Raw genomic sequence first — 21233 nt, 5'->3', positions numbered from 1 at the left:
AATGAGAGGATTTCACATAATGACAAGAGCTTTGAAGGGAATCAAACCAGGTAATGTGATAAATGGGTTTGGGGGTAGGTACGGGGGAAGGCTGCTTCAGATAAATGGAGAGAAAGTCTTGGGGGGTCAGTTTAAAACAGTTCAGAGAAAGGCCTTGCAGTAAGAACCAGTGAAGCAAGTACAAGGACCGAAAGAAAGCGGGAAAGAAAGCGGGTGTATTTAGAGCTTGGGGGGTGATAAGACATGAAGTCCCAGAGTTTGCAGGGGCCAGATCACATCTGGCCTGGGAGGAAATGTAGGGGTTTGAGTTTTATTGTAAATGCAATATGAAGCCAGGTCTTAGCAAGGTAATGAATTATTTACCCAGAACATTGACTATCCATAGTTTAGTTCATTTGCATTCTCCACAGACTGGTCTAAAAGGATTTCATGACAGCCGAACACACATCAAAGATTTATTGTATAAGGGAGTTTGGGACACACAAGAACAAATGTGAGACTTTCTGCTTCACTCTGATCATTGTCCTCTTCTCCCATCTCTCTGACACAGGAAAGCTACCTCATTCCCACATTCCTATGCCACCTGTTCCTTGTTTATTTTTGATAAATTTATCATTTGCTTTTGGATTTTCATCTGTTCTTACCCTCAAAGGTTGAACATAGATGCTTTTTAAAAATCAGTTCATTTGTCACATTTCTGTGTAGGTCATTAGGGAAAAGGTCAAGATAATTTGTTCCATTCTAAACCCAAAATCCCCATTCAGCACAAAGCAATGACTCATGTTGTACATCACCCAAGTATTGGGGTGACCCGCCAGCCACAGCTCTAATATAATATTAAGTACTCTTTTTGCCATTAGCACTATTCAATTTCAACTGTCTTCGACACAGCCCCAAGGGTTTTCCAAATAAAATTGAAAAAACAGTGCCAATTAATGAGCTTTTATCAGCAAGATCACTGTGGTAAGGGTAAAAAGATCCAAATTGTTTGTGTGACTTAAAATTACCCAATGTTATAGCATATGTTACAGCAACTCATGATGAATCTTAGTGTCTCTAAAAATCCCACAGTGATCAACTCCAATTAGAATGCCTCTCCACCCAAATGAAGTTACCAATTAAATAAATTCTCCCAAATGAGAAGTGTATCCAAGGGAAAGAAGATTAATCCTATCATTTTATAAATCCTACCTGTATTCTCCGGTTACACTGCAATATTCTCACCATTTTTTTTAAACGAATACAACAATAAAAAAGAAAGCACACTTCAAATGTTTCCATTTAAGGAATGCAGTTATCAATTTTTAAGTGAACAGCTCATACTTTTGAGTGGTGCTCTGGGACTCCAAAACGGTGGGGTGGGGTGCTGGGTATTTGTGTATGTTTGTGTTTTAAACTGTTTGCCACATCCAAAAATCCATCCCAAAGGAATGAATAAAAGAGAACAACAAAAGTCTTCTCAGGACACCTCAGTGGAATGGGTGCTTTTATTTTCAGTGATATGTCTATGCAAATACAATCAGTCACAAATGAGACCTTCTTAGGCCTGCCTATAATTTAAACTTTGAACCTTCACTCACCTGGTGACCTATGTCCCTTGGTGTGGGAAGGGGACTGGAGTTCTCTTCTAGTCCCCTTGTTTAGGAATAAACAGGAGACTTCAGCTTTGGTGTGAAGCTGTCAGCTGTCCTCATCAAGGACAATATACGAAAACTGGACTCTAGGAACGAGGGACAAAGGGAGGAAAATCTAGGGGTGGGTAGAGATAAAAGGGCAGCACTGGGCTGCAGAAAATGTCCAAGGATGGCAGACTCGAGTTTAGATCCATGGGAGAAGACATCTTGGTATGTCGGTAGAAAAATTAGACAAGGCAAAGATGGCCTTGGCCATCCAAAATGAAGGAGCTGGGGAGGGGAGGTGCGCATGCAGTAGACAACTGAATTAGAAAGGGCAGAAATGTAAAACAACAGTGACTCCCTATCTGGAGGCTGAGTAGCTTAGATGTGGCTACCCTGTCACTGGACCAAAAAAAAAATTTCATGAGGGGAGCCAATCATTAATGCAACAAATTCTAGTAAGTCTAGGCTGAGGGTGGTTCTGTTCTCAAACATGGGAGTGGACCAGTTGCTGGATGAGGAGAAATAGAGGTGTGGAATCTGAACACCTTAGTAAGTCATCTACTAGCTCTGATCACTTTAGACATTCCTGGGGGATACCTAACGGATGGCTATAACAACACAACACACACTGAGACCTGTTTGTTCCCCAAGACTCACATGACAATGCATTTCTCACATCTTAGTTTACAGAAACATTACTCAGTCCAGGTTACAATCAGATTTTACAAAAGAGAATTTGACTACATAGGTATTTATAAAATGAATGTGGTTAAGAAAAAAGCTGGAAGTCAGAAGAGCTGTCTCAGCCTATTCAGCTGTGTGAGCCTGGAGAAGGTATCTAACACCTCTGGGTCTCAGTCTGTTCATCTGTAAAGTGGGATACTACCCTCTGTACCTCCCCCCAACTCCTGTATACTCCCTCTGTGTTCTAGAGTGGATCCCCAAATGGAAGCTCACCATGGAAATGTAAAAGCAAACAGAAGATGTGCCTGTGAACCAAAACGGACAAGTGTTTGAACTCAATACAACCATCCGTCCTCATGAAGGGACTTGTCCGCTGGTCTGATAAGTATCGTCAAAGGCCAGTTATTTGTAACATTCAAGAAAAGTAATATTTAGATGATAGTCTCAGAATAAACTCCAGAGGAGTCTCAGATCACTCCCAGTTTGAATGAAAAGTTATGTCTGGCTTGGGTGGAGCTGTATACCCTTCAGAAGTCACAATGACAAGTCAATGTTTATTCTAGCAGTGGTTGGTCTGGAACAGCTGCTTCATGGGCGTCCGCTGTGTTCTATCTTATCCTCCAAACTAGCCTTCCCCAATCTTTTTGGCACCAGAGACTGGTTTCTTGGAAGACAATTTTCCCATGGACCAGGAGCGGGGTGAGGACAGGAGGTGGAGCACAGGCGGTAATGCAAGTGATGCTTTGCTCACTCGCCCGCCGCCTGCTACACGGCCTGGTTCCTATCAGGCCGCAGACCGGCACTGGTCCATGGCCAGGGGTTGGAGACCCCTGCTCTAAACAATATCATTATCTTTATCCAAAATACACTTAAGTTTTATATGCTTATTACAGGAGAGAAAAAGAACCAAAATTTGCCAAGTGCCCTCCTCTCTGGGCCAAGTACTTATTAGGTGTTTTGCATACATCCTGTCATTTAAACCTCAAGGCAACTTTTAAAGGTAGGTCCCACTGTCCCCATTTTACAGGTGAAGAAACTGAGACTCAGAGTGGTTATGACCTGCCCTAGTTCACACCATTAGGACATGAGAGAGATCCGAAATAACAATTCAGGTCTTCTGACTTCAGAGTCCATGTTTTTTTCCTTCTATAACATCATGCTACTTAGAAGAAAAAGAAATGAGGGTGAATGATTAGCCAGCAAAGTTAGGAAAAGGGATATACAGTTAGCAAAGAGCTCACCCATTCAATATCATTCTGCAATGTCCAGTTTTCAAATAATCAGAATATGACTGAAATATTCAATATTAAATCACTAATAAACATAAGCAATCTGACTTTGACGACCTGTAAGGTGCTTTCAAATTTTGCTGTGCCTTAAAGTTCTCACTACCAATACTGATCATCAGTGCACTACACTGCAGGAAAGAGACAGGCAGGTAGCAGGAGCCAGGTCACCTTCCTCCAAGCTGCCAGGTGCTGCACGGCATTTATTAGTTTTCATTACACCAGCTCAAGGAAACAAGTGGAACTGATCAACAAGGTACTGTCTCTTGAGACATATATTCTAAACACATCCATTCTCAGGCCCAATGAGAAAGAAGTCAGTTCAAAAGGATCTCACCTTTCATCAAATTCTACCCTTAAATCCTCAAACAGGTGTACCATTGCGCACAGTATTTTTGGCAGTCACAACCTCTACCAGGAAGCAGAGCTGAATACAACTAGAGAATATAACTGGTATTTAAATGCCTCCTCGTTGTGTGGATCCAGCTGCCCGAGGCAGCGTGGCTGTGCGGAGGGACGGGTCCAGATCTGTGGCCAACTCCTCCAGCCGAGATTCTTGACTAGCCTGTTCCTCTGCTGTCCCATCCCCAGCAATGTTAAACAGCAATTCATTCGCAGGCAACCGTGTCGAGATATAGAGCTCAGTATTTGAATCTCTAAGCAGCAGCCCATTTCAGAGAGGCATTTCTTGGCCTGCTAGAGCAGACTGGGGTGAAAGTTGTACCGAAGGCTGGAGAAGAGCCCGATGTGTTTAACGAGGTTGGGTTCTACCACGTAGGCCCGCTCCCCCTTGGCCCTCAACAGTGAGTACAGTGCCATGTCCTTGCCAAAGCCCTGGTGGCAGTACACCTGGGACAGGTAGGTGAGGGTCCGGCGGGCCGCGGGGGCAGGAAAGAGCATGGCCGGCGTGCAACACTGCGAAGCCGGGACCACGCTGTACAGGGAAGGGCTCAGCCGCCGCAGTTCCAGGAAGTAGTGCCGGCCCACCAGTTCCACCAGACCCATGCTATACAGGGAGAAGAACAGCATGACGGGCCAGCTAAACCCCGGACGGCTGGCAAAGCGCATGTATATCCAGGTTAGCAAGGGCCCCAGCAACATGCCCACACCAACCCACTCCAGGATCCGCATGGGCTCCGGGTTGATATAGTGCTGCAGCCTCTCGGGATGATAGAGCTTTAGATAAAGGGCATCTCGGAGGTGCGGCTCGGAGAGGCGAGCCCGCAGAAGGTGCTCCAAGACTGGGAAGATCTGCTCTTCTGGAATGGCGTCGTCTTCCACCATCAGGACATAATCTGGGTTGTAGGTCTGCAGGGACGACTCCAGGCAATAGACATAGTCCTGCTTCTCTTTCTCAAACGAGTTGGTGGAAGGGTCGTCGCCGTAATCATCCTCAGTGCCCTCGTAGCGGTTGGCCACGGGGACATACTTGGACAGCAGCTTGGCATCCACGTGGCTCACACTGCGCTCCACGTTGCACAGGAAGAGCTGGTGCCCCTCGCACTGGGGGCCGCACTGCTGGAGAAGCCGGTGGAACTGGGACACCACCTGCAAGACGTAGTGGAAGCCAGGCTGCCTGTCCACAGTGACGATGGTGATGACCAGCCAGGGTCGGGGGGTGGCCTGCCAGACGATGGGCACTGAGCCGTTGGCGGAGGGCAGCTCCTCAAAGTAGTGAAGGGCCGCCTCCCCCTCCTTCAAGCTTTGCTGCAGGAACTCTTGGCTCATTTGGTTCAGATGCCAATGGCGAAGGTAGAAGTAAGAGTGTAGAAGCCGGTGACAGGCCAGGGGGGCCAGCAGGCCAAATGTCACCACCGTTAGGATAAAGAGCTGGACAGCGGTGCTGCCCCAGGAGAGCCGCCTGAGCCTCCGGAGCAGCATGGCAACTGGAGAGGCTGATGTGCTCATGAGGTCAACTTCCGGTCAGGTCTGGTCCCAAGAACAAACCATCCTGGACCGAAGGCCCAGATTAGTGCAAGTCAAACCTAAAGAAAGAGAAGGTAGAGAATGGTAAAGGCTTTTAAAAATCCAGGGATAAAAATCAGCACATAGCAAACCAGAAATTTCAGTTCTAGGCTGGGTATCTCCTAGAGTCTTAAGTATTTTCTCCAGTACACCATTCTTTGGTTGTATCTGTTAATGATCTCTTGGATTCTTTTCTCATTTCTGTGAGTAATGAAACCCTGGTACACCCAACCAAGCCTTCAGATGTTTAGTTAGATTTACAATGTGCCAGTACATCACCAAGTACGCAAGTCCATTAAGTCAGCTCAGCAGCTACAGACACAGGCTCTTAAAACAGATGCAAAAAAGCAAGACTTGACACATTGACAAAAAATAAGTTCCAATGTAAATACATTGTAAATACTTGATGTAATTTCTAAAAGCTCTGTCTTTTCTGCACATCCCAAACCCTCTAAAAAGGACTATTTAGTTTCCTGAAATGTCTTTGTCAAGATCTTCCATTCTTATTTCTCTAATTTCATGCCAGTATAGTTAAAATTGCATATCCATTTAATACTGATTATTCTTGCATTTTATTTTTCACTACCCTGGGAACCCATGAGAGGAAGGACATGTCTGGGGTAGGCAGAGATGGAGATGGAAGAGACGGCTGCCCCTAGGCAGTTCCAGAAAGAAATGCTGAGTGACACAATGACTCAGCATGCAGGCCTGAGGTCAGAAACCTGTTGGTCCGAGTCCTGGCTCAGCCACTCACTTGGTGGGAAGCCGCTTCACTCTCCGTACCTTGGATTCCTCACCTCGAAAATGGAGACAATAATAATACTGACCACATAGGGCTACTGTGGAGATTCAGTGTGTTACAGAGCAAAAGAATGCACAGTAAAAAGGCCCTTAAAATACACCTACATGTACAAACTCAAGTAATATCTTAGGGCTATGCAGGCCTAATGATCTGAGGGAAACAGAGTCAGTCCCTCTCTCTCTCTCACACACACACACACACACACACACTCTCTCTCTCTTTCTCTCTCTCTCTCTCTCACACACACACACACACACACTCTCTCTCTCTCTCTCTCTCTCCCCGCCCCCCCCCACCCAAGAATTAAAAGGACAAAGCCAGTATGACATCAGTAAGGTCAATGCAAAACTAAATGGTGTCTATAGAACAGAAGGAAAACCCCTTACTTCAGGAGTGTGTAGTTTGCACACATTTGGAGGAGAACTGCCTAGCTTGTGAATTATTTTGAAGGAAGGACTACCCAGGCACCACACGAGGTTACCGTGGTTCAGTCTCCATTGGTCTCATATCTATATTCTCTCCTTTTTGGGCACACAGAAAGAGCATATTTCCTAGCCCATCGTCTTCCAGGTGAGGTCCTAGGGCTTGCCAGTAAAATGGGAGCGAAGTGATAGGTGTGACTTCTGAGCCAAGGCGACCGAGAGCAGATATGCCTCTCAATTTTCTCTTTCCGTATCTACTAGCTGAACAAACAGACTTGGTGGATCTCGAGGAGGGTGGAGCCACCATATGGCAGGAGCTTGTGTCCTTGAATGACTTGAATGACTGCATGGAACAGATGTCCCTCCCGCTCTCACCTGCAGCACCCTCCTAAACAGAACGGACTGTGTTGTGAGTTATACATAAACCTATGTCTAGCAACTAATGATTTTTGGACTTGTTTATTACAACAGTTAGCCTACCTTGCCCACTAGAGTTGCATAGAATACCAAGCCTCTCTGTAGCACAGCATGTCCTCAAATGACATCGTTTAGTTCCAATGTTGATAAGATGCTATAGGAACCTAACTCTTGTTTATATTAATTAGTCTATGGTAAAACTGGTTTCATTATATGTTGCTTCTCTTAAAGGTGAAAAACCTATTAATGATGTTAAGTGAGGACTTAACTGTATGATGACATAGTAAATTCAAGGAAGCAGAGAGACAAATCTCATTTCAGCAACAGAAGCAGGTTATACTGTAGGACCCTAGAGATGAGACAGACTAGCCTAGCAGTAGTAAGAGATCTGAATAAACTAGAGAGATAAGCAGGGAGAGGTGTCAGCAGCACACAACCGCAGCTTATTGGTTTGTGACTTCTGGAGTCCTGCAGGCTGGTGGCCTCTCTTTGGGATCTGCTCAGGTCAATGGAGTTAATAAATCACATGGTAGTGAGGCAAGATACTAAGAAGCTAAGCAAATTCCTGGGCAAGTGGAACAGTGAAATTGAGACAAGATAATTAACCAAGGCCAAACAATTTGAACAACTGAAAGCCAGTCAGTTAGTGAAACTGCAAGATCTAATCTTCCTTTACGCTCATTTTAATGCATCAGCATATTAAAAACACAACTGGAAAGCATGTGCAGCGTGCTTTCACATGTCTGAAGCATGTCTGTGTCCCTTCTCGGGCATGAACTTTTTATTTCGTCCTAGGCATTTAAGGGTCCCCACCAGACTTGCAACCGAAGGAGCAGTGGGCAGAGGCAGCTAGGCCCAGGCTTATAACCTGATCCTGTCTCCAAGGCTCCCTTTTTCTGTGAGTTGCCGGTGAGCTAACAGCAACCCTGCCTAGGCTCTCTCCTGCTGCTTCTTTTACCCTAAGTCCTTCCTTTGTTTCACTGTCCCAGCCTTAATAAACATACTCTCAAAATCACCGGGACTCACGTTGTGAAATCTTCCCCTAGACAAAGTGGAGAACCCAGGCACTACAGGCTGGTGTGAGGCAGACCTGCTCCTGGCCGGTCCCCGTCCAGGACGAGCTGCACATGTCCATGGACTTGCCAGTTCCACATCATTACTAGTGGGAACCAAGGACTGAAATGGGGTTGAGCTCACACTCCTGTTAAATTGGCTTTGGGAACATTCAGGGGGCTTCCGGGTCACCTTGTTTTCCATACCCATAATAAAATACAATCAGCAAGATAAGGTCGGAAGCTTAGAAAATGTAAGGCACATATTAAGTGCTAGGATGCCAAAATCCCTTATATAAAATGGTGTAGTATTTGTATATAACCTACCTACATCTTCCCACATACTTTAAATCATCTCTAGATTACTTATAATACCTAATACAATGTAAATGCTACATAAATGTTACACTGCATTGTTTAGGGATCAACTTCCTGTAATTTTTTAAAAATATATTTGATCTGTGATTGGTTGAATCCACATGTAAAATCCATGGATACAGAGGACCAACTGTGTATTATAAAGCCATGGTAATCAAAACAGTATTGTACCAGCATAAAAACATATAAACCACTCTGGCTGAGGGGTGCAGTTGGTTGGAGCATCATCCTGTATACCAAAAGGCTGTAGGTTTGATCCACAGTGAGGGCACAGGCCTAGGCTGTGAGTTTGATCCTTGGTTGGGACGCATGCAGGAGGCAACTGATAATGTTTCTCTCTCACATCGATGTGGTTTTCTCTCTCCCCACGCCCCACTCTCTAAAATCAATAAATATATCCTTGGGTGAGGATTAAAAATGAAAAATAATAATAAAAAATAAAAACATGTAAACCAATGGAACAAAATAGACATCCCATCAATAAACCCTAGCACATATGGTCAATTAATTTATGACAAAGGACTCAAAAATATACAATGGAAAGAATAGTTTTTTCAATAAATGGTATTGAGAAAACTGGATAGCTATATGCAAAAGAATGAAACTTGTACCTGTCTTATACCACCCACAAAAATCAACTCAAAATGGATTGAAGGCTTGAGTGTAAAACCTGAAACCAGCAAACTCCTAGAAGAAAATATAGGGGGTAAGCTCCTTGGCAGTGATTTTTGGGGGTTTGACACCAAAAGCGCTGGCAACAAAAGTAAAAATAAACAAGTGGAACTACAGCAAACTACAAAGATCCTGCACCGCAAAGGAAACCATCAACAAAAGGAAAAGACAACCTATGGAATGGGATAAAATATTTGTAAACACGTATTAGACAAGTGGTTAACATCCAAAATATGTAAGGAACTCATACCACTCATTGCAAAAAAACAAAACAAAACATATAACCCAATTATTTAAAAATAAAGGACCTGAATAGACTTTTTTTTAAAGAAGATATAAAAATGGCCAACAGGTACATGAAAAAGTGCTCAAAATCACTAATCATCAGGAACATACAAATCAAAACCACAATGAAATATTATTTCATACCTGTTAAGATGTCTATTATCAAAGAGACAGGATATAACAAATGCTAGCAAGGATGTGGAGAAAAGAAACTCTTGTATACTATTTGCTGGAACATAAACTGGTAGAGCCACTATGGAAAACAATATGGAGGTTCCTCAAGACATTAAAAATAGAACAACTATATAATCCCACTTCTGGATATATAGCCAAAGGAAACAAAATCATTACGTTGAAGAATTATCGGTATTCCCATATTTACTGTGGCATTATTCACAATAGCTAAGACATGGAAACAAGCTAAGTGTCCACAGGCTGGTGAATGGATAAAGACTATATGATACATACTATACAATTAGATATTATTCAGCTTTTAAAAAGAAGAAAATCCCACCATTTGTGACAACATGAATGAAACTAGAGTGAAGTGAAATAAGGCAGACAAAGACAAATACTGCACATTATCACTTACAGGTGCAATCTTAAAAAAAAGTCAAACTCATAGTAACAGAGGGTGGAGTGGTGGTTGCCAGGGGCTGAGAGGTGAAGAAATACAGAGAAGTTGGTTAAAAGCCACTAACTTTCAGTTATGAGTAAGTTCTGAGGATCCAATGCATAACATGGTGACTGTAGTTGGTAATACTGTATTGTGCAATTGAAATTTGCTAAGAGGATAGAACGTAAGTGTTCTCACCAAAAGAAAAAAATGTTAAACTCTATAGACAGATATGGAAAAACTTTAGGATACATCTTCAGTTAAAGAAGACATAAAAAAGTTATGTATAGCATGCTACCATTTGTGTAAGAAAAGGGGGGAAATATACATAAATGTACTTGTATATACATAGGCTATCTTTGGAAGGATATACAAGAGACCAGCAACTTAGCCTCCAAAGAGGAGAACTAGGTAGCTTAGGGTCAGGGCTGGTATAAAAAACATTTTATTAAATACCTATTTGCACATTTTGACTTAAAGATACTGACTTCTAGAAAATAAATTTTCAATTTAATATATTTAACATAAATATCATCACACTCCCAGAACTGTACCTGTAACAGTATCTTGTTAGATTCCTTGCTAGCCCTTGGTCTGACCGGCCTCCCCTATCAGATCACAAGCTTATCTGTCTTGATCACCATGGATACCCCACACCTAGCACTACTTGTAACGTAAGCGCAAAGTCCACGATATTTATTGAATGAACAAACCCACTGAGGACATATGACGGGAGAGGCCTTGAAAGCACCAGGCTTTGGCTTCCTGCTTTAATTTTCCAGGATCTTGCTAAGGAGCCTGGTACGGGGCTGGCTCCAGAATTTCTGTACAGAAGAGACTTGTGTGTTCCAGATAGTAGAGGGGAGGGAAAGTACTTTCTATGTTTATAAAGCAAGCATGACGATTTTCCTTAGATTTCATTATTGACTGGAATAGAAACTAAAGAACCTAGTGCAGATATAAAGAGGGCCTTTAATCCAGGCAATTTTCCTACTGGGAGCAATGAAATCATTAACATCTCAGAAATCTTTTGTTTTAAAAAGATAGTGAGAATGCTGTTCTCCCGACGACGATGAGCAAAGGAGAAGGATTTATTAGTTCAGAGGCAGCACAGTCCCCGCCTACGTTGTTCAGCTTTTGCTGGGGTGATACCAGCCCCAGATCTTCATCGCGGACAATAACGACGTGCCTTTCCTGCTCACTGGTCTGTGGACAGCTATGGTTCAGCTGCGTTCAGCTCCAGACTGCAGGTCACAATCAGGACGTTGCACATACCTCTCATTCCAGGTTAAGTTGCAGAATAGCCACCTGGGCATGCTCTTGGTGGATGACAGCTACAGAGGATCAAAATATGCAGACACAGATCAAGTCCACTCACCATACACTGGCCAAAGCGATGAGGCAGAGAAATTTACTCCTCCACAGAGGAAGGGGAAAGCGGAGGTTCAATAGAACAGGAAAGCAGCAGGCTGATTTCTAAGCCCTCAGGAAAAAAGAAAGGATCTATCAATCTGTTCAGAGAGTCTGGGAAATTTCTCAAACGCATAAGACATCTGGTTCCCTATCATTATATAGTGCATAGTGCAGGACAGGCTACAGCAATGACCCCAAAGTCCCAGGAGTTTATAAAAAATGAGGTTTAATTCTTGCTCATACTACATGTCCATTATGGGTCCAGCGTCTCTGCTCCGTGTCATCTACACTCTAGGACCCAGGAAGACAGAACTGCCTCTCCCTGAATATGGCCGGTTTTGTGGCAGACTATGTCTACACCATCACTCTGATTGCCTTTTTCAGGAATTCCATAGTGACCATGATGTTGCTGGCCAGCTCCACACTCTGTTGATGTTGTTTACTGAGTGGCATCAGTGAGGTAGCCAGGAGACAACTCTGTCTTCACAGCCCTATTCTAAGGCACAGTGATTACTGAAATTCTTGTCTATCCCTTGTAAGTGCACTTTGAAACACAAACAGTGCCTAAACTATTGTGTTGGTCAAAAAGGTTCTTTGGTTTTTTTCCATAAGATGGCTCTAGTAGTGCTTAGCTGTCTTTAACTTCATTTGAAACAATGTAATTTAGACTGTATTGTGACAACTGTCGTATTAGTGTGCATTAAGAAAACTGATCAAAATTGGTGAATTTTTGTGTAGCCATTTTAGTATTGAAGATAGAAGAAAATTAGCAACATTTTTTAGCATAGTATGTCTTACTATTTCAAGAAAGGTAAAAACGCAGTTGAAATAAAAAAAAAAAGAATTGTGCAGTATATGGAGAAAGTGCTGTGACTGATCAAACACGTCCAAAGTGGTCTGTGCTATTTCAGGCTAGAGATTTCTAGCTGGATGATGATGTTCCATGGGCAGGTAGACCGCTTGATGTTGATAGCAATCAAATTGAAACATTGAGAACAATTAACATTATACCATGCGGGGGCAGAGCCGACATACTCAAAATATCCAAATCAATAAAGTTATTGGTGAGGATGAAAAATATGTCTTGTTTTATGGAAAAAAACTAAACAGACTTTCTTGGCCAACCCAGTAGATTATGCTTGTTACCATGTGTAGGATGGAGCTGTCAGGGAAGGCAATAAAGGACAAAGACACCAAGAGATGAGCATGAAATAGGGCCAGGATGAATAAATGGAGGGACAAGGACAACCACATTTGAGTTCTGAAAATTAAGCTGAGGGGTCACAGGAGTGCGGGGAGCAGAGGGCAGCAGAGCGCCAGGCTGAGCACCCGGAGATGAACCCTACATTTCCCAAGTCAGCCCTCCCCCTGCCCCCACACCGGGAATGGCACCACCTCTCTCCCGGCACCTGGGTCCCAAAGGCCAGCGAATTCTACTTCTCACCCCTATGCGGCCACTCCCCAAGTCCTAGCCATTCCACTCTGTGGCCTCTCTTCTCTCCTCGCCTGCCCATTGCCATGCCCTTTTCCCTGCCCATCCTGGGCTACCCTTCATCGCCTCCATCCAGGCCAGCTGACGGCAACAGGCGCCCAACAGGCTTCTGACTTCCAGAACGAGCTGTTTTGGTCCCAGTGAGATAGGATAGCGAGAAGTTAGGGGGCAATTTCGACAAGGGGAGGGAGGAATTAGGAGCCTGGCATCCTCTCGCCAGAGCCCCCACCTCCATGTACGACCAGAAGGCAAAGGGAAAGAGTTGATCATCACAGAAACCCCTGCCCGTGCTGGAAGAAGTCAAGAACAAAAAGGCTCCCTCCCAACCTGAGGTGGAGTCAGAATTTGGCGCCACAGAGCTTAGAAACGGATCTCAGCTTTGGAAACACATCAAGTCCCAAGGACCGTCCACCACGTGCGCAACTCACTCCCGAGTTGGCCGGCGTCCCTTTGGACGTGTACTTTTGCCTCTTTCACAGCACTGCCCCAGTCCTGGCCTCTTCCTTTTTCTCTACCTGAATAAAACTTGCTTTGTTCTCACTCCAACTCACTCTTGAAGGTTTTCCTGGGCAAGCCAAAAACCTGGAGGCTTGGGAGGAAAGTCCCAGAGAAGCAGGCGCAGGGCCAGTCCCGGGCACTGAAGCAGTCTGGTAACACCAACGCTCACTAATTAGGTGCATTTGTGTAAAAAAATCACTTGATCTCTCTGAGCCTACTTGGCCTCTCTGAGAAATAGAAAAATAAAAAATATTTCATTTACGGAGGTGTTGTGAACATGAAATGATACAACAGCTAGAAAGCCCTCTGCCAGGCACAGGACGCTCGCAAATGATAGCAACTCAAGACAACCCTTCTTCCAGGGTGGCCCAGAGACGCCAAAAGGTTGGGCACCCGATCCCAAACTCTGCCGTGCAGGCGTGAACATGCATGGCATTCTTACTCTGTGGAGCTGTTCAATGATTCCCCAGTGACTACAGAATAAAGTCCAAATTCTTCACCAAGATTCTTCACAATCCAGTTCCAACTATCTTTCCAGACCCATTTCTTCTCTCACAAACCACCAAGATTCAGCTCAAAAGGGACCTCTTCCAAAAGCCAACCCTGATCTCTTCCAACCATGAATAATCTTTTTTTCTCAAGTGCTGAAGCTCTTCATATGAACTTCCCCTTAAGGACATTCATTTGTCACTTTATACTTATTCACTTAATTTATCTATCTATTTATTTATTTTTAGCTGTGTAGCTTGAAGGGTTTAATGCTACTGTGCATACAGGAGTATCAACAATCCATAAAGGTATATGGCCAGGAGAACAGTAGGGGATTTGACAATATTCCCAGTAGGAAGAGTAATGTCTTTATCATGTTTTCTTTCTGTTCTGTGATGAAAGTAAAGGATTCTACAGAACCACCCAGAAGGCATCACATAGGGGGCAAAAGTAGTTTTATACTCTAGGCCAAAGTGTGCCTGAGTATCGCAAGTAGACTACAAGAATGTGTAAATAATGAAGGCCAGCAAAGAACAACTGTAAACCCACTTTTGTCCATCCCTGTGTCTGATCTCAGCTAGAGGAAGTGGTGCACTGGCTTTAGGTTTTTTTTCTCTCTGCGAAGGCAGAAAGCTGCAGAGGAGCAGGGGCGGGCTCGGGAGGGGTGGATGGGTAGGTGGGGACATGTTATCCTTGCTGGGCTTAATAGTCCATTATCTTGCAGGGTGCTGCACCCACTCTTCTGTGGTTTCTCCTCCCATTGATCCGTTTTGGTTCAGCTTTCAAACTGGGACTTGAAGAGGGGAGGGAGCTTTCACTTTCTACTTTAGACTGGACTATGTCTATTTATAGCTACCACTTATTAAGCTCCAACTACACATCCAAGTTCTATATTAGGCTCACATCTATTTCTTCTGACCAAAATAGCAACTCTCAAACAGCAATGGAACTAACCATATTTAGATTAAAAAAAAAAAAAAAAAGGCAACGAAGAAGCTGCCAAGTCGCAAGAAGGAAATTGAAACACAGGACAAATTTCAAAGCCCAAGTTTTCCTCATGATGCCTTCCATGGCTTCATTCATGGCCCTTGACTGATGCCCCAAGGAACTTATAAATCCCCTGTTAGTGGGTTCAGTCTGATTTATCTTTGTTATCCTCACAGACCACAGTCAAGTTGTTTGACCCTGATGGACTTCAATTCTTCAGCTATGAAACCGGGAGTATCAAAGAGCCCGGACACACAATGAGCAGAGATCAACTCATTTGTAAATGTTTCCTAAGCATTTTCTAGGTACCAGGCACTGTTTTAAGCGTCTCATCGATCCACATAATAAGCCTATGAGAAGTACCATTATTATTAAGTGCCTTTTATACCTGAAAAATAAGGTAAAATTAACTTGTACCCAAGATTAACAAAGCTTTTAAGTGGTGGCAAAACTTGAACCCTGGCAGACTGGTTCCAGAACCCATGTTCTCAACCAATATGCAATAATATCTCTGCAGAGATTAGGAACCCAAGAAAATCAACTGAAAAAAGACATCAGAAATGGTAACAGACTTTCACAATGTAGGCACTTACAGAATTAATATGTACAAATAATATATATAATGTACACTAATCAGTCTCATCTAATCACCAAATTAATTAATGGGATAAAAGATACTATATACTAAACAAAATGGGGGAAAAACAACTAAAATATATAGAAATAAACTTAGTAAATATGCAAAATATGCACACATACTATAAGAAGGACATTTAAAAAGTCTTAAGTAGAGAAAAATAACACTTCCCAGCAGGAGAGACTCAGTAATGGAAAGGAAGATAGAGGTCCTTTTCTCCAGAATATCTCCATATTTAATATAAGGTCAATTCAATTTACGTCAAGAGGAAGTGACCCAGTTCAATACATGGGCACTTTCATATAAATTGGTGCAGTATCTATAAAAATGTTGTATGTACATCCCCTTTGACATAGAAATTGCTTGTGGGAATCTACCCTGCAGAAATGCAAGCATATGCTACCAAAGATGGACAAGGAACGTTTAGGACGGTTTTGTCTGCAATAATAAGAAAGAGAAAGAGAAAGAAGAGGAGGGGCAGGCAGGAAGGAAAGGAGAGGAAGAACAAACTGCACAGCAAGAAAATGCCTGGCAACAACAGGAAACAAGTATTTAGGATAATTACATGAAAGGATGGTAGGGGCCGGCATTAAAAAGGTTTAACTATCCTGACAAGAGTCTTAGCTAGGTCTCTGCTATGAACTGGATGTTTGCGTTCCTCAAAATTCGTCTATTAAAACCTGATCCCCAGTGCGATGGTACTTGGAAATCCGGTCCTTGGGAGGCAACTACGTCCTGTTCCTGGCACTCTCCAGCTGCGACCACTGCTCTAAGAGAGACAGGAGAGAGCCTGCTTCCTCTCTCTGCCCGGCCAGCAGGAAAGTGGTCATCTGTACACCAGGAACGGGCCCTTCAGCGCAACCCAAGTACTGGCACCCCGATCTCAGACTTCAGCCTCCGGAACTGAGCAATGTTTCTGCCGTTTAAACCACCTAGTCTATAGTAATTTGTTATGGCAACTGAGCAGATTTTAAAAGTCTCTCCAGGGAAAATGCAAACTATGCCAAGGCAAATTGTAGAGAAATAGTCATAGTATGATCATTGTATTTTTAATGGGGAGTATAACTTAGTGAAGGAGAAATGATGGTATATGGGATGGAGGTTTCCTATTTGGCTTTCCATACTTTCGCAAAAAGCATGTATTACTTTTATGATCATTAAACGTTCTATTTAACAAACACTGAGTCCTGTGTCGGGCACTGGGAGGGTGAATATGACCCTTGTTATCAAAAACCCCGTAGACATCCAAACATGCTTTTGTCTTGGTGGAGCAGAAAGAGGTGGGTTCCCTCAAGCAAAGTATTCTCAAGATCATCTGGAGTTAGTACTAATAAAAACTTGGAGGAAATGCTCACTTTGGTGGCACATATACTAAAATTGGAAGGATATATTGAAAATTAGCTTGGCGCTGTGCACTAACATTAAGTTAATGTAGTACTCCGTAATTTTATTGTTGTGATGGTGGTTATATCTGACAAAAATTCATCAAAATGTACATTTAAACTGTGTATTTTATTGCATGTAAACTATACTTTAATACAATTTTCCTTAAACCCAGGAAAATGATGATGACTGGGTAATAAAAAAGAATCTGCCGAATCAGACATTAAACATATTATAAACCTTCAGTAATTCAAATTTGGTGCACTGGCACCAACAGATACTGAAATAGAGGCAAAAATCGACAAACAGATACAGATATGTAATAATTTAATCTATCATAATTGTCGCAACTTAAATCAGGGGTTAAAAAAGAAAGGCTTAATAGCTTTGCCACAGCTGGTTAACCATTCAGGAAAAGTAAATTAGCTCTCCACTTTACAACTCAACCTAGAATAAATTCCAGATTAAAATTTTTAAGCAAAAGTTTTAAAAGTACACGAAGAAATTACAGGACAATATATATGTAAACTTGGGTTAGGAAAGGCCTTTTTCAGCAAGGACCTCAAGCACAGTCCGTAAAGAAAAGGAATAGATTTTAGTTACTAAAAAAGTTAAACTTGCATGTGGTCAAAGACGAAAAATTGACAAAAACACTAGGAAACCGAGAAAGACAGTGCAACATAAACTACACAGTTACTACTTTAATGTGTAATATATAAAGAATGCTTAAAAATCACAAACAGAAACTCAACTGGAAAAGGGGCAACAGAATTAAGTCAGTCCACCCCACACAAATGCAAAAGGCCAAAACACATTGGGAATCAGACATGCAAATTAAAACAAGATATTATTTTTGTCCACGTTATTGGTTAAATTGTGTGTACGCAGAGAAAATTTTAAGATATCCAGAAAAATCAAAGAATCTAGAAGATGAAGTTTTGTTATCTTTATTTTCTCCTTTACATTTTTGTTTCCCGAATGTTTTGTAATAAACTTTTCCTTTTAAAAATTCTATTAACTTTAATAATGTTAGGTGTTAGACACACATAGTTGCCTCTCTTTCAAAGTACCCGGTGCAGTGTATTCTAGAAATGCACCCCTAGGAAAAGCTATTCCCCCTTCCAAGGTTTAGATCTGCTGGGGAGAAACCGCACGCGCACACACACCTGCAGGTTCTGTTAATGGTCTGCATAGTGAGATCACAGGAGCCGCCCTGCGAACCTCGTCTGGGAACCCGGGACGTGCAGGGGAAGCCCGGGGTCACACCCACCCTGCAGGAGCTCTCGCCCCCGAACACCGCGGGCGCATTGCGGCACCGGCAACACTCGCGCCCAGGCCAGGAAGAGGGCGAGACCAGCCGGGATGGTCCTACCTAGCCCTCGTGGAAAGAGAATGGGAGAGGAAGACCAAAGTCCGGGATTTTGTTTGTCGCTGACCTTGGGCAGTACCTGCTGAGCTTGGGCCTCAGTTTCCCCCAGGCCAAGGCTAACGGTCTTGATCGCAGCGCTGGCTCCCTTTGGCTGGTCTTTCCAAGGGACGCCTTTTCTTGCCCGGTCGCCTTTTCTCAACCCCGCGCTGCGAGGTCACCCGCAGACACCCATTACCGCAGCAGCGCATTAGGCGGGGTGCCCGGAAAGCCAGAGAGGTGGACGTACCGCGGACCCTTACCGCTCGCGGGCGGCCATTAGGCAGCCCCGTCTGGATGGGCAGGAGCCGAGTGAGGAAAGGGGGCGTCTTACCTGGACTCACACAAGCCCGGGCGGCGCCTTCCTGTCGCTTTTGCGGCGCAGCCCCAGCGGGTGAAGGGTGGGGAGGCGCCCTCGCTGGAACGATCATTCATCCCTGCGCTTACGCCGGCCTGTGCCGTGCGGTGGGAAGCCCTTCCGAGGTCCCCGCAGTCTTGTGAAGGGAAGCGGCCGGCGCCGCGGGCTGGCCACAGCGAGCCCGCCTACCCAGAGCGCACGATCCGGGGCACAGGCCCTCCCTGGCCGCGCCAGCCCCTGGAGCTGCTCACCGTGCCAGCTGCAGCCACCCCTAATCCTGGTCTCCTCGATCTGGTGTCTCTACGGGGTGGGCGCTCCCGTTGCGATGCCAAAGGGACTGGGAAGATCTTGCGCAGCGGAATCTTACCGGGTGGGGGCGGTTAGTTCCATCCCCTGCGCACCCGGAGTGCCGTCGCCTCTGGTGTCGCCTAGTCTGCCTGACTCAATCCCCTGGAGGAGCCATTGCGGGACCCTGAAGCCCCAGGGTACAACGCGGTTTGGGGGCGCGCCAAAGCCTCACCGCCTCCCGCGCGGCACAGCTCCATGTGACCTGTGGGCTGCGGGGCTACCGCATCCCCCCAAGCGAGCTAGGGGAAACAAGGACGGCAAAAGGCGCCAACTGATGGGCGGAGAGGGAAAAGCAGGCTCAGGGAAAAGGAAGTTGACATGAGGGAAGGATTGAGTCTCTCCGCTGTTCACAGCCCCAGCTTGCTGTCAACCCTGTTCTCTCTGCTGGAGGAATTTGTTTTTGCCAATAATAAAAATAGTAGCGGACACCACTTCCACCACCAATCCCCCAAATACCCAGCGTTACCCCAGGCACATTATTAACATTCCTCTAGCTTTCACTTTATTCCTGTACATAGAGATTACTATTCTCAATGTGCAAATAACGAAAGATTTGAGAAGATAATTTAGCCAAGTGCAACCCTTATTCCAAAAGCCAAAAATGTAAATATTTATTAAAAAGCAGAAAAGCTTGGTCTAACCAGATCACCTAGCCAAGCATGGGACTTAAGTGCGTAGCTCTTTCCAGTTAGCTGTCAGACTCCGGGAGGAGAGTCTTTGGTGGTTCATTTGAGTCAGAAGCAGTGCCCATCCCCCACCCTTAATTTTGACAGATAAACAATAACATATCCATCCTAAAGATGGAAAAATTGAGGTTTGGCCAAAGGAATGATCTTGTCCATGTGACAGAGCTTGTCAATCCAGTCTACTAGTTAATAATGGAGTGGTTATTTACCAGGCACTGTGTAACACAGAATTCATATGATTTTAGCACTCACAGCAATCTTACAAGAAAGCTGCTATTACTATTCCAAATTAACAAAAGAAGCTCAGGGGGATTATTAATTTGCTTAAGTTTACACAGCTATTTAGCAGCAGAGTTCAGGTTCAAATTTACATCTTGTCTGTTTACAGAGCCTTCACCTGTCTCCAAAAGCCGTTGTTCCCCACCCCCCCCCAACATTGTGCCACTTTTCACTCCTGTTGCTTCTGGATTTTTGCTGAAGATAAATAGTATATCTATCATATATCCAGAGGTACAGAGTATTGTAACAGCATTAAGCCCAGTATTGAGCTCAGTTTCAGGCATCCTTTTGGGTGATGTAAATGGCAACTAATAAACTGAAGTCTCTATCAGCCAGTGTCTGGCTTTCTGAATATAGGGCCCACGCCATACCATTTATGGATCCTGATGCTTCTCCTGAAGCGCATCAGACATGATTATTAGGGGCAAGTCAAAGGTGCAAATATTTTTGTCAGCATTACAAAAATGTCCTCAAGTATAGGCAGTCCTCACTTTTGCACAGTAGTGCAGGACTGTAGAAGTGATTGTGCATGCCGAAACCATACAAAGCCATTTTAACGATTAATCAGAAAACTTATGCTTATTCCATGACCTTAACTTTTTTTTTTTTCCCCAAAACTTTAAATACTCTCTTGCTATTAGTTATAAAAATTTTCTTACTCTCTGGGAAAATAAAAAACAATAGTCAAACTAATATTTACTTAGTACATTATAATTAACATTTTAGAAAACATTGACAATTAGATATTTTATTTCTTGGCCAAAAAAAATCAAGAATAATTTGAATAGTGCTTGCCTTTTGTATAAATTATGATGTGTAAATTGTTTTCTAATAAAAGAGGTACTCTTTCTTTTCTTTTTATAATATTTATTTTTAGAGAGAGGGAAAGGGAGGGAGAAAGAGAGGGAGAGAATCATCATGTGAGAGAGAAACATGGATTGGTCTCTCTTTCAGCCCTGGATGAACCTGCAGCCCAGACTTGCTCTCTGCCTGACCTAGAACCGCACCAGCAACCTTCTGCTTTTTTGGATGACCCCCAATAACAGAGCCCCACTAGTCA

General features: G+C 43.7%; 1 protein-coding gene across 3 annotated transcripts; it reads right to left on the bottom strand.

Moving 5' to 3' along the window:
• Positions 1-1454: 1454 nt before the first annotated feature.
• Positions 1455-19457, bottom strand: PGAP4 (post-GPI attachment to proteins GalNAc transferase 4). Of its 3 annotated transcripts, none has more exons than XM_054584596.1 (2): positions 18837-19457; positions 1455-5574 (listed from the first exon to the last, which is right to left on the bottom strand). In XM_054584596.1, exon 2 carries the CDS (start codon positions 5495-5497, stop codon positions 4286-4288), a length of 1212 nt encoding a protein of 403 aa, XP_054440571.1. In that variant the 5' UTR covers positions 5498-5574; positions 18837-19457; the 3' UTR covers positions 1455-4285. The 3 variants fall into 3 exon arrangements, with proteins under 3 accessions (XP_054440571.1, XP_054440572.1, XP_054440573.1); XM_054584597.1 differs by having other exon boundaries at positions 19228-19457; XM_054584598.1 differs by lacking the exon at positions 18837-19457 and adding an exon at positions 18753-18770.
• Positions 19458-21233: the final 1776 nt, after the last annotated feature.

The sequence above is a fragment of the Pteronotus mesoamericanus genome, unplaced genomic scaffold, assembly GCF_021234165.1.
Source record: "Pteronotus mesoamericanus isolate MK-2021 breed Mesoamerican mustached bat unplaced genomic scaffold, CSHL_Meso_final contig_78, whole genome shotgun sequence".
In the NCBI taxonomy this organism is placed as follows: Eukaryota; Metazoa; Chordata; class Mammalia; order Chiroptera; family Mormoopidae; genus Pteronotus; species Pteronotus mesoamericanus.
Note: the sequence above shows the minus strand (reverse complement) of the source record. Positions and strands in the feature narration are given on the sequence as shown.

Coding starts and splice junctions, on each gene's coding strand:
- PGAP4 (XM_054584596.1), bottom strand. CDS start 5,497: ATGAGCACATCAGCCTCTCCAGTTGCCATGCTGCTCCGGAGGCTCAGG.